Below are 16,921 nucleotides of genomic sequence, written 5' to 3'. Positions count from 1 at the left end.
TGTTGCTGATATGGAAATAGATTCACTAGATATTCTTCTCATAAATTCTTTCAGTAATGAAAACATATTAAAAAAATAGGCAAACCTTTCTTCATCATCTTTTGTTTTGGCCAAATAATATTCTTTTTCCAGCATTCTTAATTCCTCCACCTTCTCTCTATGAAGACAAACACATATGACAATGCACTATATATATATATTTATGTGTGTATACAACTTCTCAGACAAACACATAATGCCAATTAGAAGTGATAAATGGTGTAAAAAATACTAGATAAACAGATAAAAATTTATTCAAAATGGTATATTTAAAATGTATCTTAAAACAAAGAATCATACAGGAAATAATTAACTAGAAATGTATTTAGTTGTATAAAAACATCAACAATAATACATTTTAAAAAGCTCAAGCTATTCCCCCTCTCAATCGTATTCAAAAAAAACTATCTATGCCAGCCTCCCTACCTGACAATTTCTTGTAACTGTAAAATGGGCGTTTTCTGGTCCTCGTCTCTGTTGAGTTGGAGTTTAAACCTCATGTTTTGTAAACGGTCACTAGCTGCCTGTAAACAAAACATCAGTTAGCTGCATTATGTCATCACTAAGGTGTATTTTCATCACCAGCTACATTAGATCAAAACTAGAAAAAAACTTGTTATCACTTGGCTACATTTTAGCAGCAATTAAATAAAAAGGAAACTAGGTCATCACTAAGATACAGTATCATCACTTAGCTACATTGTGCCATCATTTTGATTCACTTTCTTAGCAATTAGCTAAATGATGTCATCACTTTAGTACTTTAGGTCATCTCTTAGCTACATTTTCTTAGCATTTAGCTAAAAAAAACTAAGATCTACTACCATCACTTTGCTAAATGTTGCCGTCACTTTGCTACATTTTGTCACTACTAAGCCAACACCACAAAAAAAAAAAAATAATAATAATAATAAATGTGCTAATACAAAATTGTCCAGTGTTTTATGAAAGCAATTAGTTGAAAGCTAGATAATTAAATGACTGAAACTGAACTTGTATTCATTTTAAAGTGCTATCTAAATAGTATTGATAATCAATTTATTTCAAACTGAACTGTTTTTGTTGTAACCAAATAAAATTGACTTGAAATTTTGTTAACAAAACTCCACCAAAGCCTACTGGACCACCATACATTTCTACCTGCCCATCTCCATTATTTCTATGTTAAACTCATCACCTTTTTCTTGGGTTCCACATAGAGTAATAAATTGTTGACTATGTCCATGATGACGGAGAACTGCAGCTAGAAGAAAAAAAAAAAAGAAAATGTTATTCCAAGATCTACCAGCACAGACAGTCACATTGCTGAAGTAGAACCAAACGTACAAAGCAGGCCTGGCAGAAAAATCAAGATAAAAAACTTAGCAAAACTTAATAAAAAAACCTATCCCTCTAATAACAGTGTCAGGATTTGAAGACAAAACCATTTGGGGAAGTAGAAAAAAACAAAACAGTGGTCCTGAAAAAAAAACACATTCTAGAAAAATGTGTCTACATTTCTAACTTTTTCTAACTCTTTGATGGACTAAAAACACAAACTAAATTTTCTAAATAGAGAAACAGCCAAGCTTTAATGTTATAGGGCCTCTTTCAGTTGTGAAACAACTATGGATCCCTTCAAAGAAATGAGATGAATGCCTGGGCATCAGATATGGTTGGAATAACAAAGCCCACACAGCAGGATAGGCTTAAAATGAATATTCTCATTTGACTAGAATAACATCATTAGTAAAATCAGAGACACTTCAGGGCAGAAGACTAAAAAGTAAAGCAGCAATACACATAAAACACTAGAACCTATTAAAATACCCAGACAAAGATAAAGGCATATTTCTTATTTCATATGCTAGGACAAATTTGTACAAGTGCTACTTCTTTGCTAGTGCCATTAAAGATGGAACAGGTTGCATGAATCAGCCAGGAAAACCAATGACTTAGCAGAGTTTAAGTCTCTAATTAGCATGCACAACTAGATTGAGACATTGATACATGTAGGGCATAATTATCTTTTGTTAAGAAGGAACATGTATAATTTATTAGATAAGATAAACAAAATTTCAATAAGCTGATATCTATCTATAGAGAAGTAAACTCACAGGATTGGAGTAGGCATAAACACTTTCATGTAACAATGTAAATGTATCCACACCTTCTTCAACGCTCATCACACTGTCTTCTGCTGGCTGGGGACAGAGAGATGCAGAGTTAGTTCACACTTCACTCAAACATTACAGCAACGCTCTACCATTGGCCAGGTATATATATAAAATATTGCTATAAACAAGTTCATAGGTACATTGGTTCTTATTGAATTGATTGATACATTGGTTCTTATAAATTAATTGATACATTGGTTCTTATTAAATTAATTGATACCTTGGTTCCTATTAAATTCATTGATACATTGGTTCTTTTTTAAGTTCATTGATACATTGGTTCTTATTAAATTCATTGATACATTAGTTCTTATTAAGTTCATTGATACATTAGTTCTTATTAAGTTCATTGATACCTTGGTTCTTATTATCTATTCTAACAGTCTCTATCAATTCAATCCTAGACAGTCTATATATGAACAAAGAATGAATTAAATAATACACTTTAAAAACATTTTAGCAAAAATAAAAGCGTAATATGGCCATATTACAATGTTCTCATGGCTCACAAAAACCTTCCTTCAGGGAACAGTACCAGGAAAAAGATGAAGAGGCAGAAAGACAAAGTGATGGGAAAACAACATAAAAGAATGGAGGAGATTGTTATTGAAAAAAATTCTATCCAAGGCAAAAGACAGAGTAGAATGGAGAAAGATGGTCAACAGATCTTGCGTGGTGCCCCAACCGTTCAACAGCCTAAGGGATTGGTAAAGGTTAAAGAGGAAAAAGTAACAATAGTTCTTAAAGCTTTGACCATGTAGGTGCTAAATCTTCTGTTTCTTAAAATAATAACCAACAAGTTTATGAACCAGCCTTTTGCCATTCCTGCAGTTATGTTGATCTGATTTTCAACGCAATCTAGTTTTTCTAAACCAAAGAAAATGAGGCATGACACGTCTAAACAGATATATATTTATAGCTTTTATATAGCGCTACTGTCATGCTTATAGCATGCTCAAGCGCTATGGTCCAATCTCATTTGTGGACAAGTTGGGGGGGGGGGGGGGGAGGGGGTATCTAGGAGTTTTCCGTGCTGCCTTTAGGCACAGATGAATTGAATGACACTGTAAACTTACAGGCAGTGGCACTTCTGGCAGACTGTTAGGATCCACGTCTCCATAGTTGGCATAGAAGAACTTGCAGCTACACCTGTAGATGATCCTCTGAAGCTGTACTGTGTCTGCTGATGCATTCTAGGTCATAGGGAATAAACTCAAGATGAAGGCTTCTAGTTAAAGTACAAGTAGAGAATGAATTTCAAATGGGACAAGCAGCTAATAATAAGGACAAAAGTGAGTATAAGGTGACCAGTGCACTAGATGTGGCATTGTTTCTTCAGAGTTGGTTGATTGGTATATACTACTATCTCTATCTCTTCTCTAAATTGACCACCGGCAGACAATGGTTATGCATGCGCTGGGTTTGGCAAAATATGTAGGTCGTAGTTGGGCCTGCGTACCCATGGGAAATACTGCATTCCTCATTAACCTTCAGACTCAAAGATGAGCCTACTTGTTTGCATTGATTGGTTGGCTGGACAGCCACCATATGTTTCTTTCCCCTACCGAAACTCTTCTCAGCTTAACTCTTACTCTCCTTATCAACGATACCATCGTTGATTTTGACCTCATTAAATTAAAAACATGTTTAGTTTTTTAAACTTGACTGAATTATATAAAAAGAGCATGCATTTCCCTTTAATTCTATACCAAATGCAACATTTTCTGATAACAAACAACCAAGCTATTGAAGCCCAATCATAACAGGGGTAGTGAAATAGTAATGAGCAAAATGAAGAATGCCTTCAAAACGTGGAAAAATAAATACGGATAGAAAGAGTTAAACTATGTGTCAGTTAAGTCTTTCCTGACTTCTATTTGACTTTATAAGTTTTGTAGCATATCTTTAATGTATTGGTTAAACAACATATTTTTATGTGTTGTACTTGACTTAGAGTACTTCTTGTTACGCAACTTTTACCATTGTAGTTCAACCCTAGACAACTAAAGCAGTTTATATTCATACAACAATAAAAACAACTTTGACAATTTATAGCATCCTGTAGTGGCATACATTGTAAAACAAACTCACCTGTTCACACGTTGGCTTCACTCCTGTGACCACACTGCTGACTACGCTGCCAACAGACTGACCGCTGCTGATCATCTCAGGCAGGCCAGTTAAGTCAGTGTTGGTTCTATCCTCGACATTTTCCCTGGACAGCCATGGAATGTTGTCCCTTTCATAGCTATTGTTGGGATCCACAGTGGCATAGTACTAAACAAAACAAAAAATTGTGCAAACAGTTGAATATGTTATTACTGTCATGGCATGATACTAAATAAACCAATAGTTGTGCTTATAGTTCAATATCTCTTTGGCTTAGACATAAAAAGTTTTGTAAATGTCCACATTTCACTGATGTGGTAGTATTAATTGTACAATCATACAATATTTGTGTCAGTTTTATAAATAGTTTAGATGTTCCAGATGTTAATACAGAGTTGAAGATAATCTACATTCTTGCCCAAAACTCCTCGCAGGCCAACGGGAGATGGCAGTGGGCAGGGTGCAAACCTTGGACCATCGAAAACCAAATGACAGTCCAGCGCGCATACAGCACGACCAGGCAGCCATCCAATATATTAAATGTATAGTCGTATAATGACTCAATTATGACCATTTCTAGCATTGGTTATGAAATGCAACTAGACTTAATATTTGGGTAAAAGATTCTCAGTTCTTTTTATTTTAATTTCCTCACTTCAATGCTAGTTGAAAGATTCTTGGTCAAAGTTTTTAATTCACAAAGAATAAAAAAAAACACCAAAAAACTTTGTTTATTTCTCACCCCTTAGTTTTCCATTGCAAGGTTTTATTTATTATAATGTTCCCATAAAACATTAGACACAGACAAAAATATATCCCCTGTCTTTAAACATCTAGTCTCTTCTGGTCATAAGACAACCACGGCTCATCTCATGGAGGACAAGAACCCCCCCCCCTTGTCAGTTCCACTTGACCCATTACCTGAGTCACACATGACGGCTAGACTGTGTTTAAACATCCATAACCTGTGTCTAGTCAACTAGTAAAATATTTAACAGCCCACTGAATGGAATAATGACCACCCAAACGTTCACATTACCTGCATGCAGTCCACATCCCCGTTCCAGGTAGACTTTGACCTCAGCTGACCATTCCTCCAGATGGGCATGTGCGTGTAGGAGGTGATCTTCGCCCTGGCGGCACTAACAATCACGTAGCCAGGTGTTTCACAACCTTTGACCACGACCTGGCTGTTGTGGAGCTCAACTACACCATCAAACAAAACAAAACAATTTCAATGTGAGATACAATAAGAATCACTTGCATATACAAAATGAAATCTCATCAACTGCTGACAACGTCTTGTTAATAATGAAAGGCTAAACATTTCCTACATGTAGAAAGTGTCAACACAGTGTAAAATGTATACATGTATACAATGACAGTGGCTTTAGAAATAAACAAGTGGAAAGAATGGAGCTTGGTGGCTGATTGGTTAAGTTCTTGTCTCCTGAACCAAAGGGGTCTCAAGTTTGAGTTCCAGTGAAGACTGGGAGTTTGAACTTCAGATTTTTAGGATGGCCCCGAATCCACACAACTCTAATGGTTACCTAAGACATGTTGGGGAAGTAAAGGCCACTGGTGGTTGTGCTGGCCACATTGTCCGTCAGCCAAAGAAACAAAGAGCTTAAAATTAACTACCCCCCATATTTGCGAGTGAGACCTGTTACATTTTTACAAGTTGAAAATGTATAGATAGATAATTATGTGCCAAACAGCAAAGTCATTGTTTTTCCGGGCTGATTCAGGCAACCCATTCCATGCTCTAAAAGCACTAGGGGGGAAGGAGCACTTGTACTAATATGTCTTAGCATATGAAATAAGAAATGTGCCTTTATCTTTGTGTCTGTCTAAGTATTCTATAAGGTTTTGTTTTTGTATTTATTATTTATTCTGTAGTATACTGACTAGTGCACATGTCACACAATGTCAACCACTAAAACAACAACTACTTGAAATAAATGGAATAAAACCAATTGTATCACTTAATTAGCAACTTACCCTGCCAATTAGTCTGTAGTATATCAGTCAGTTTACACGCCCTAAGTCCATGAAGTTGATCTACATTATTATCTGAGGGCTGGACAGTAAGAACTAATGTCAAATACAGCTTCATAATAATCTCTAACCAAATGGAATTAGATTAATTAATGGAATTAAATGGGAAGCGTGGTCTAGAGGCTAAGTACGCTTGAACTTGGCTTGTCTTGGCTACCTATGAAGGGGGGCTCGAGGTTCGACACCCGATTCAGGCAGAGTTGTGTTTACTGAGCGCCTAAAAGCAGCACAGAAAACCTACCCCTAGATACCCCTCCATCCCCCCCCCCAACTGGTCCACAAATGAGATTGGACCATAGCGCTCTGAGCATGCTATGAGCATGAAAGTAGTGCTATATAAAAGCGATAATTATTATATGATTTTTTTCTAGTCTCTTTTTTTTAAGCTGACAATTCCAAAAAGAGGCAGCATATTGAAAAACTATCAAAGTGAAATATTTATTAAGGAATTCTAGTACAAAAATATCATTTGATTTGTAATTATTTAATCAATATGGGGCATTCCATTATGATTTTTAAATTAACGTAACAGCTCAGTATTGCAAGTATCTAGTACACTGATGAAAAATAAACTTAATATTACTTTAAAAAAAAAAAAATAATTATCATTTCTTTAGATGGAAAAATAAGGTCTTATTAGTCTCCCAATTTATCTAATACTTCCAATTCACATATGTAGTATAACAGTAACTTGCGTTGTTTTTATCATTGTACATATGTGCTATCTCACTCTGTTCAAGGACTAGTGCAGATTGTCAAGCCATAATATGACTGCAGAGAATTTCAACCAATGTTAAGTACAGTAAAAAGATGTAAATTATGAATTTAGTACAATAGCTGTAGTTTTAACATTATTAAAGTTATATTTGTGTTTTCCTATTAAGCAATGAATGACCATAGATTTGAAATGGTTCTCATTAGTGACTGTATTATTAACTCTGCTTCAGATATTTTCAGAAACTTTTAAGAATTCTTTGTTTGTTTGGTTGACAAGCTTCTGGCGTTCCTTCAAAAGTCAAGATGATTACATCCTAGTCCAAACCTCCTGCAAAATGACAGGGAAATGAAGCAGACTTGAACTCAAGACCATTAAGACAAAAGTCTGAAGTAAATACCACATGACCAGGAAGCCATTCGCCAATCTTTCTTATTAAGTCTGTATATTTTTAAAATTAATTTTTGTTCTTGAGTTTCTATAGATATTTACCTATTTTTTTTTATCATAGCTTCTCTATATTTACAGCCGATTCAAATTTACAAAGTTAGATGGTCAATTTTAGTAATAGTGTGATACATTTTAATAAGGATTCATGGTCATAAAGTATTGGGCTGGTCTGTTTTTGGTCATAACAATGGTCCTGGGTTCATTCCCTGCCCTCTGCAATACCCTTTCATCCAGCATGTGGTTTGGGCTAGGAAGTAGATTATCTTCAACTCTGAAGGAACTTACGAAATATGTACATTTAAAAAAAAAATATCTTTAACATTTAGGTTAATCTGTCTAGTTTAAGAAACTTTTTCCAGATTTCAATAGCACTTAGAAAGACAAGAGTTACTGTTTTCTTATAGTACTAAGATACAGAACATATTTTTGCCTCAGCTTTGTTCTAGTCTTACACTTTATGTACTGTTGACATTATAGGTTGTGTATTTATATGAGTGTAGTGTATTTTTTGTTTCTTGTGTGTTGTGAACTGATCTGTTCAGGTGTGTCTAAAAGTCTTGGTGTCCAGGTCAGCTTGTGTGTGTGTGTGTACCGTGTTATTGAGAACTGTTTTGTCATTCTTGTACAGTAAAGATTGGATCAGGACATGTCTTCCTGTAGAGTTTTATTAGGTCACTACAATGAGATACCAAGAAATAACCTTTGCCGAGACCTACCTCCTCTGTAAAGGCCACTGACTTGCTGTCAGACTCAGACACTAGCTTCATCAACATGTACATGTCATTCTTGTACAATAAAGATTGGATCAGGACATGTCTTCCTGTAGAGTTTTATTAGGTCACTACAATGAGATACCAAGAAATAACCTTTGCCGAGACCTACCTCCTCTGTAAAGGCCACTGACTTGCTGTCAGACTCAGACACTAGCTTCATCAACATGTACATGTCATTCTTGTACAATAAAGATTGGATCAGGACATGTCTTCCTGTAGAGTTTTATTAGGTCACTACAATGAGATACCAAGAAATAACCTTTGCCGAGACCTACCTCCTCTGTAAAGGCCACTGACTTGCTGTCAGACTCAGACACTAGCTTCATCAACATGTACATGTCATTCTTGTACAATAAAGATTGGATCAGGACATGTCTTCCTGTAGAGTTTTATTAGGTCACTACAATGAGATACCAAGAAATAACCTTTGCCGAGACCTACCTCCTCTGTAAAGGCCACTGACTTGCTGTCAGACTCAGACACTAGCTTCATCAACATGTACATGTCATTCTTGTACAATAAAGATTGGATCAGGACATGTCTTCCTGTAGAGTTTTATTAGGTCACTACAATGAGATACCAAGAAATAACCTTTGCAGAGACCTACCTCCTCCGTAAAGGCCACTGACTTGCTGTCAGACTCAGACACTAGCTTCATCAACATGGAGTGGGCGTGGCTCATCTGAAGCTGGCTCAGCGGGCTGGGGGCAATGTCTAACGATTCTGTACTCTGAGGTGGGGCGTCAGGGCTGCTCAGAGAGAACGAACGATTCTTCTGTGGGTTGAAATTTTAAACTTTAGACAAACAGATGGCAAACACTTTATAAGAAAAACAATTGTGCTATTTAGTTATGTTTATTTGAGGTGCAGTGGCTGAGTGGTAAAGCGCTTAGCTTCCATAACAGGGGTCCCAGGTTTGCATCCTGGTGTAGACTGGGATTTTTTAATTTCAGGATCTTTAGGGCACTTCTGAGTCCATCCAGCTCAAATGAGTACCTTACATTAGTTGGGGAAAAGTAAGGCAGTTGGTCATATTGTGCTGGCCACATAACACCCTCATTAACCAGGAGCCAAAGAAACATATGACCTTTACATTATCTGCCCTATAGACCGCATGGTCTGAAAGGGGAACTTAACTTACTTAAACATTTATCGCTAACATCTGAAATTCTAATGGTAGTTAATATCAAAAAGACTTCATCAACACAGTTACAAAGCAACAGAAAGCAAAAAACTAGTCGCACGAAAACAATTTATCATTTACGCCTTATAAATTTTTGGTAGCATAAATATTATATTTGAGAAATATAAAATTTATGATTAATACAAATCTGTAAGAATAAATTAATTTTTCAAAGTATAAATATAAATGGTATAGACTACATATTTATAACGAATATAAATCTTCTATCAGCTCTAGAACAAATACACACAGAGAACATCGAAGCCAGAGATATTACAATGGGAATATATTAAAGGAAAGTTAGATTATTTCCAAAAGACTTTGGAAACATGTCAAAGAAATAAGTTGAAAGAGAAAGTTAGAAGCAAAGCAAAACAAAGCTTATCTAAAGGGGAAGAACTCCGTCTTTAAAACTATAAAGCCAAGCTTATCTAAAGGGGAAGAACTCTGTCTTTAAAACTATAAAACAAAGCTTATCTAAAGGGGAAGAACTCTGTCTTTAAAACTATAAAACCAAGCTTATCTAAAGGGGAAGAACTCTGTCTTTAAAACTATAAAGCCAAGCTTATCTAAAGGGGAAGAACTCTGTCTTTAAAACTATAAAACAAAGCTTATCTAAAGGGGAAGAACTCTGTCTTTAAAACTATAAAACAAAGCTTATCTAAAGGGGAAGAACTCTGTCTTTAAAACTATAAAACAAAGCTTATCTAAAGGGGAAGAACTCTGTCTTTAAAACTATAAAACAAAGCTTATCTAAAGGGGAAGAACTCTGTCTTTAAAACTATAAAACAAAGCTTATCTAAAGGGGAAGAACTCTGTCTTTAAAACTATAAAACAAAGCTTATCTAAAGGGGAAGAACTCTGTCTTTAAAACTATAAAACAAAGCTTATCTAAAGGGGAAGAACTCTGTCTTTAAAACTATAAAACAAAGCTTATCTAAAGGGGAAGAACTCTGTCTTTAAAACTATAAAACAAAGCTTATCTAAAGGGGAAGAACTCTGTCTTTAAAACTATAAAACAAAGCTTATCTAAAGGGGAAGAACTCTGTCTTTAAAACTATAAAACAAAGCTTATCTAAAGGGGAAGAACTCTGTCTTTAAAACTATAAAACAAAGCTTATCTAAAGGGGAAGAACTCTGTCTTTAAAACTATAAAACCAAGCTTATCTAAAGGAAAAGAACTCTGTCCTTAAAACTATAAAACAAAGCTTATCTAAAGGGGAAGAACTCTGTCTTTAAAACTATAAAACAAAGCTTATCTAAAGGGGAAGAACTCTGTCTTTAAAACTATAAAACAAAGCTTATCTAAAGGGGAAGAACTCTGTCTTTAAAACTATAAAACAAAGCTTATCTAAAGGGGAAGAACTCTGTCTTTAAAACTATAAAACCAAGCTTATCTAAAGGAAAAGAACTCTGTCCTTAAAACTATAAAACAAAGCTTATCTAAAGGGGAAGAACTCTGTCTTTAAAACTATAAAACAAAGCTTATCTAAAGGGGAAGAACTCTGTCTTTAAAACTATAAAACAAAGCTTATCTAAAGGGGAAGAACTCTGTCTTTAAAACTATAAAACAAAGCTTATCTAAAGGGGAAGAACTCTGTCTTTAAAACTATAAAACAAAGCTTATCTAAAGGGGAAGAACTCTGTCTTTAAAACTATAAAACAAAGCTTATCTAAAGGGGAAGAACTCTGTCTTTAAAACTATAAAACAAAGCTTATCTAAAGGGGAAGAACTCTGTCTTTAAAACTATAAAACAAAGCTTATCTAAAGGGGAAGAACTCTGTCTTTAAAACTATAAAACAAAGCTTATCTAAAGGGGAAGAACTCTGTCTTTAAAACTATAAAACAAAGCTTATCTAAAGGGGAAGAACTCTGTCTTTAAAACTATAAAACCAAGCTTATCTAAAGGAAAAGAACTCTGTCCTTAAAACTATAAAACAAAGCTTATCTAAAGGGGAAGAACTCTGTCTTTAAAACTATAAAACAAAGCTTATCTAAAGGGGAAGAACTCTGTCTTTAAAACTATAAAACAAAGCTTATCTAAAGGGGAAGAACTCTGTCTTTAAAACTATAAAACAAAGCTTATCTAAAGGAAAGAACTCTGTCCTTAAAACTATAAAACAAAGCTTATCTAAAGGGGAAGAACTCGTCTTTAAAACTATAAAACAAAGCTTATCTAAAGGGGAAGAACTCGTCTTTAAAACTATAAAACAAAGCTTATCTAAAGGGAAGAACTCTGTCTTTAAAACTATAAAACAAAGCTTATCTAAAGGGGAAGAACTCCGTCTTTAAAACTATAAAACAAAGCTTATCTAAAGGGGAAGAACTCCGTCTTTAAAACTATAAAACAAAGCTTATCTAAAGGGGAAGAACTCCGTCTTTAAAAACTATAAAACAAAGCTTATCTAAAGGGGAAGAACTCCGTCTTTAAAACTATAAAACAAAGCTTATCTAAAGGGGAAGAACTCCGTCTTTAAAACTATAAACAAAGCTTATCTAAAGGGGAAGAACTCCGTCTTTAAAACTATAAAACAAAGCTTATCTAAAGGGGAAGAACTCCGTCTTTAAAACTATAAAACAAAGCTTATCTAAAGGGGAAGAACTCCGTCTTTAAAACTATAAAACAAAGCTTATCTAAAGGGGAAGAACTCCGTCTTTAAAACTATAAAACAAAGCTTATCTAAAGGGAAGAACTCCGTCTTTAAAACTATAAAACAAAGCTTATCTAAAGGGGAAGAACTCCGTCTTTAAAACTATAAAACAAAGCTTATCTAAAGGGAAGAACTCCGTCTTTAAAACTATAAAACAAAGCTTATCTAAAGGGGAAGAACTCCGTCTTTAAAACTATAAAACAAAGGCTTATCTAAAGGGGAAGAACTCCGTCTTTAAAACTATAAAACAAAGCTTATCTAAAGGGGAAGAACTCCTGTCTTTAAAACTAATAAAACAAAGCTTATCTAAAGGGGAAGAACTCGTCTTTAAAAACTATAAAACAAAGCTTATCTAAAAGGGGAAGAACTCAGTCTTTAAAACTATAAAACAAAGCTTATCTAAAGGGGAAGAACTCTGTCTTTAAAACTATAAAACAAAGCTTATCTAAAGGGGAAGAACTCCGTCTTTAAAACTATAAAACAAAGCTTATCTAAAGGGGAAGAACACCGTCTTTAAAACTATAAAACCAAGCTTATCTAAAGGGGAAGAACTCCGTCTTTAAAACTATAAAACAAAGCTTATCTAAAGGGGAAGAACTCCGTCTTTAAAACTATAAAACAAAGCTTATCTAAAGGGGAAGAACTCCGTCTTTAAAACTATAAAACAAAGCTTATCTAAACATTAACTTGTTCCATCAAACTACATTTAACAGATTCATCTGTTCACTAAAAACCAAACCAATATCTCTACCATCACCTCTTTAGTAGCAGATAAGTGAATGAAATAAAAACAAGGGAATGTTCTGAAATTTTTACAGACATTGTAAAATTGAAATTATTGAACCTAAAATAGATTTAAAATCTTCTTCAAACTGTTTCTAATACTGAATCTGGACAATCCCAGATTTTTTAAAATTATGCCATGAAAAACACTTTAATATCTGATCTTGTTGGCCAAGTCATACAAACATAAATTGCATGGAGATTATGTATTTAGCTTTATAAATAATTGTTAAGATATTGAGCTAAAAAGTTTGGTCCAATATTGCAATTAAATAAACTTTGAGGAGTCTAATCAATCAAGACATATTAGTAATCAATTATTTTACAAGATGGAGAAAAACTGAGTAATAAAAATACAACATGATATATGTTTTAAAAAAAACAACTGACTGCTATAGACTGCTAAAAGCTATAAAGACACACTGAGCACAGCCTAGAGAAAGAAGTTAAAAGGAAACATACATGCAGCGAGCTAACCGTTACATTAGCGGTAGACTCCACCCTAAACCCTTTGAGAGCCTCCGAGGAGAGGTTCCGCCTCAGGGCCTTGGCCCTCATATAGCTGTCATACAGGTTCATCACCACTGTCCGGTTGAACTGGTTCCAGGCTCCACGCATCTCATGGATTGATACACTGTGAGTGGGCATCCTCTGAAAAAATAAATAAATATATAAAATAAAAAATGTTTGTAAAATGTTTTACATGTTTCGGATGTTCCTTCAGAGTTGAAGATAATTACTTCCTAGTCCAAACCTCCCGCAGGACGACGGGGGATGGGAGCGGGCAGGGTTTGAACCCGGGACCATCAATAAATCTGAACAACAGTCCAGCATGCAAACCGCACGACCAAGCAGCCATTATATTGAGAACATAGTTGACCATTTTTGTAATCTTGGATTCAACATCTCCAATAGTGTTTTTTTCTGGGTAAAGACACTAATAACAGGATAGCTAGGGCAATGAAAATCATGTTTGAATGTTTTACTGCTATTATAAAGTTTGAATGTTTTATTACTATTATAAAGATTGAATGTTTTACTTCTATTATAAAGTTTGAATGTTTCACTGCTGTTATAAAGTATGAATGTTTCACTGCTGTTATAAAGTTTAAATGTTTTACTCCTATTATAAAGATTAAATGTTGCACTGCTATTACAAAGTTAGAATGTTTTACTGCTATTTTAAAGTTTGAAAATTTTACTGCTTTTATAAACGTTGAATATTTCACTGCTTTAATCAGTCAATATCTGTTAATATTTTGTCACATGTAATGCAGACTGGGGGTCTATTTAAGTTTTTTGTTTTTTTCGGCTTCTGCACCTGCCTTCTGCAAGAACTTTTCTTTGGGACTTAAAGAAACTTTGGTGAATCTTTTATTTAACCCTAAACTGCTTTAACTCACCTGTTCCAGTTCCTCTTCTTTATTTCCAGTTTTAGTTTTTCTATCTGCCCTCTGATAGCTGATCCTAGAATGCAAAAAATGCACTTGTCAATATACAACAGCAGCATACACAGCTTCAGTTTTGAAGCATAATATTTAGTCTTAACAGTTTTGTTTGATATGAAAACAGGGGGTTGTTTTTAAAACTTTAAAATATTCACAAGTCCATTGAAAACATGTATCATGATGAGCTACAAAAATATTGCCATGATTTATTAATGTCAATTTAATTTTAAAAACATGTATGTCTTTTCAGTTTGACTGTAATAAGCGGTAAGAGAAAAAAAACACGGGGTGAAGTGAACAAACTTACTTAGTGACGCTGAGAAAGAAACTGCGGTCAGGAGCTGGGCCCGGGGATGACGTGACAGTCTGATGAAAACATTCAACAGTTCAATTAGTAAAAAAAAAAAGTGAGCACAGTTCCAACCCACCCCGTCTCCATACGTTGAGTCATCCTGTCATTATCAATACATATACAGGGAGACATTCCGTTTCAGGTACTTTTTTTACAAGTGTTTTTATATTCGATCCAGTTATAACTTTTGAAAGTATAAAGTGGGCCCCATATGGTAATTAACCCTTTACACCCTGGTTGCAAAACCACTGCATGAAGAGGTTGATATGAAACTCATTAATTTCTGAGGTTGTTGGTTAACAAGGGTATCATGTGGCCCCCACAAACAACTGGCAATAAAGCTGGGTAGAGACAAGAGCATTTTGAAATCCTGAATAGAAAAACTTGAGACTGTTCATTAGTCAAGTGCCCTACATTTGCACAATGTAAATAAATAAAGTGATGACTGTTATTTGATTTAAACATTTTAAATAAATTGAGAGACTAGAATTTAGTTTAAGTTAAATCATTGTTCAGCCAACACTTTGGTCACTTACTATTCAGTAACAGTTTAACAAATGTTAAAGTGAAAGAAATTTAACTCTTTCTCTCCTAACTGACGATACCAACTTTGATTTGACCCCATTAAACTAAATTAAATTTTGATTTCATAAACTTTAATTTGTGTTATATAAACAGAGCATGCATTGTTCTGTAATTATGTACCTAATATAACATTTCCTGATTACATATAAAAAAAGTTATTAAGGGTAGAGAAACACAAATGAGCAAAATGAATAATTTCATCGGAACTTGCAAAATAATTACGGAAAGAAAGAGTTAATAGAGAGCGCGAGTCAGAAAACACTAGGGCACTCACCTCATCTTTCCCTTTATTTTTACACAAGTAAATACGAGTTGGCCCCAGGTGACACTTTAAATACTTTATGTTCCAGTTGGCCTGTGGTCGATGCAGCAAGCCATCCTCTATGGGAACTAAAGTCAAACGATTGCACATCTGGTCCAACCAAGTAGACGAAAGTTTTAAAAAGTATTAAAAGAAATCACAAGAAGGAAACAGTGGTAAATGGAGAGCACAATATGGTGAAATGAAGAGAAGAGCTCATTTAAACAAAACACACAACCAAAGTATGAATAAAAACACACAACCAAAGTATGAATGCTATAGTTAAGACTGGATTGTTTCAGAAACAAAACTTTTATATTTTCAATTCTAAGCTAAGAACTGTTTTTTTTTATTCTTCTTTTACTATTTAACATTTGATATTTGGCAATATTTTTTTTTTACTGCTACACTGTCAGTCACAATAAAAAAGGTTCTTAGTAACAGAAACTTAGAGGAAGAAAAGTTTTAGCAATAAATAAGGATGGGATAAAGTAACAAAGTGTACAACTAGATTGGGAAGGTCCTGGGTTCAAAGCCTTCAATTAATTGAAGGAAATTAAACATAAAAGTTGTTAGTCTTTCTGATGGTGACTTTTTACTACCATAAACTGCAGCTTAGAATCAAGTCATTTTATCTAAGCATCAAGATAAATGAGATTAGCCTTGCAAAGCACAGGGTGATATTATTAACATATAGCAGGTGTCTCATTACTAAAGACATTCTCTAAAAGAAAACTTTGAGCATTAAATTATATTAAAAGTCCAAACACGGGATAGCTAACAGGATTAATAAGATATTCTTTGCATCCTTCAAACTGACTTACTGACTTTTTTTTATAGCACTCTTAGTTTATGGTACACAAAAGTTAACTCCCTTAGAATGACTAGACAAATTTGTTGGCCACCTTGTAGGTCATGTGACTCACCTGAAGCACAAAAGAATCTGAGACAAGTTCTGCTCCGTGCTCTTTGGCATTTGACATCCAGTGACATATGGCAAACTTGTGGAAGTCAACCGACAGTTTGATCTTTCTGGAATTGTAAGATTTGCAATGGGAAGAACAATAACTATATCAGTAAAGACTATGTAATTTAAAACTAGTACAAATACAGAGTTTTGAATCCATTGACAATAGTAAATGTGGATAGCTACTATGATAAATAAATGTTCTTATGCACCTATCCAAATAGATACCAGATATTTGGCAATGTGTGTATATATTGTGCTAGCTACACACTAAGTCACATATACTATAGTCATTGAAAAGTTTGAGAAGGAAAATTATGTCTGGTATAGAGTCACATGATCAGTCAGGT

General features: G+C 34.4%; 1 protein-coding gene across 2 annotated transcripts in view; it reads right to left on the bottom strand.

Annotated features, from left to right (window-relative positions):
- The window catches only part of LOC106060696 (protein hobbit-like), a 64,473-nt gene that overhangs the window by 11,345 nt on the left and 36,207 nt on the right, over positions 1-16,921 (bottom strand). Inside the window, exons 35-48 of one of the 2 annotated variants that reach the window (XM_056007188.1) lie at positions 16,531-16,636; positions 15,578-15,715; positions 14,674-14,732; positions 14,322-14,385; positions 13,381-13,569; positions 8,908-9,075; positions 6,306-6,384; positions 5,344-5,510; positions 4,287-4,472; positions 3,272-3,388; positions 2,136-2,222; positions 1,217-1,282; positions 466-563; positions 86-157 (exon numbers count right to left, since the gene is read on the bottom strand). In XM_056007188.1, coding sequence (XP_055863163.1) covers positions 86-157; positions 466-563; positions 1,217-1,282; positions 2,136-2,222; positions 3,272-3,388; positions 4,287-4,472; positions 5,344-5,510; positions 6,306-6,384; positions 8,908-9,075; positions 13,381-13,569; positions 14,322-14,385; positions 14,674-14,732; positions 15,578-15,715; positions 16,531-16,636 — 1,596 coding nt within the window. The remainder of the gene's footprint in view (positions 1-85; positions 158-465; positions 564-1,216; positions 1,283-2,135; positions 2,223-3,271; positions 3,389-4,286; positions 4,473-5,343; positions 5,511-6,305; positions 6,385-8,907; positions 9,076-13,380; positions 13,570-14,321; positions 14,386-14,673; positions 14,733-15,577; positions 15,716-16,530; positions 16,637-16,921) is intronic. The other variant, XM_056007189.1, reaches the window with a different exon arrangement.

This window comes from Biomphalaria glabrata, chromosome 12, assembly GCF_947242115.1.
Source record: "Biomphalaria glabrata chromosome 12, xgBioGlab47.1, whole genome shotgun sequence".
NCBI classification, from domain to species: domain Eukaryota; kingdom Metazoa; phylum Mollusca; class Gastropoda; family Planorbidae; genus Biomphalaria; species Biomphalaria glabrata.
The sequence above is the reverse complement of the archived record's forward strand: the minus strand, read 5'-3'. Positions and strand labels throughout refer to the sequence as shown.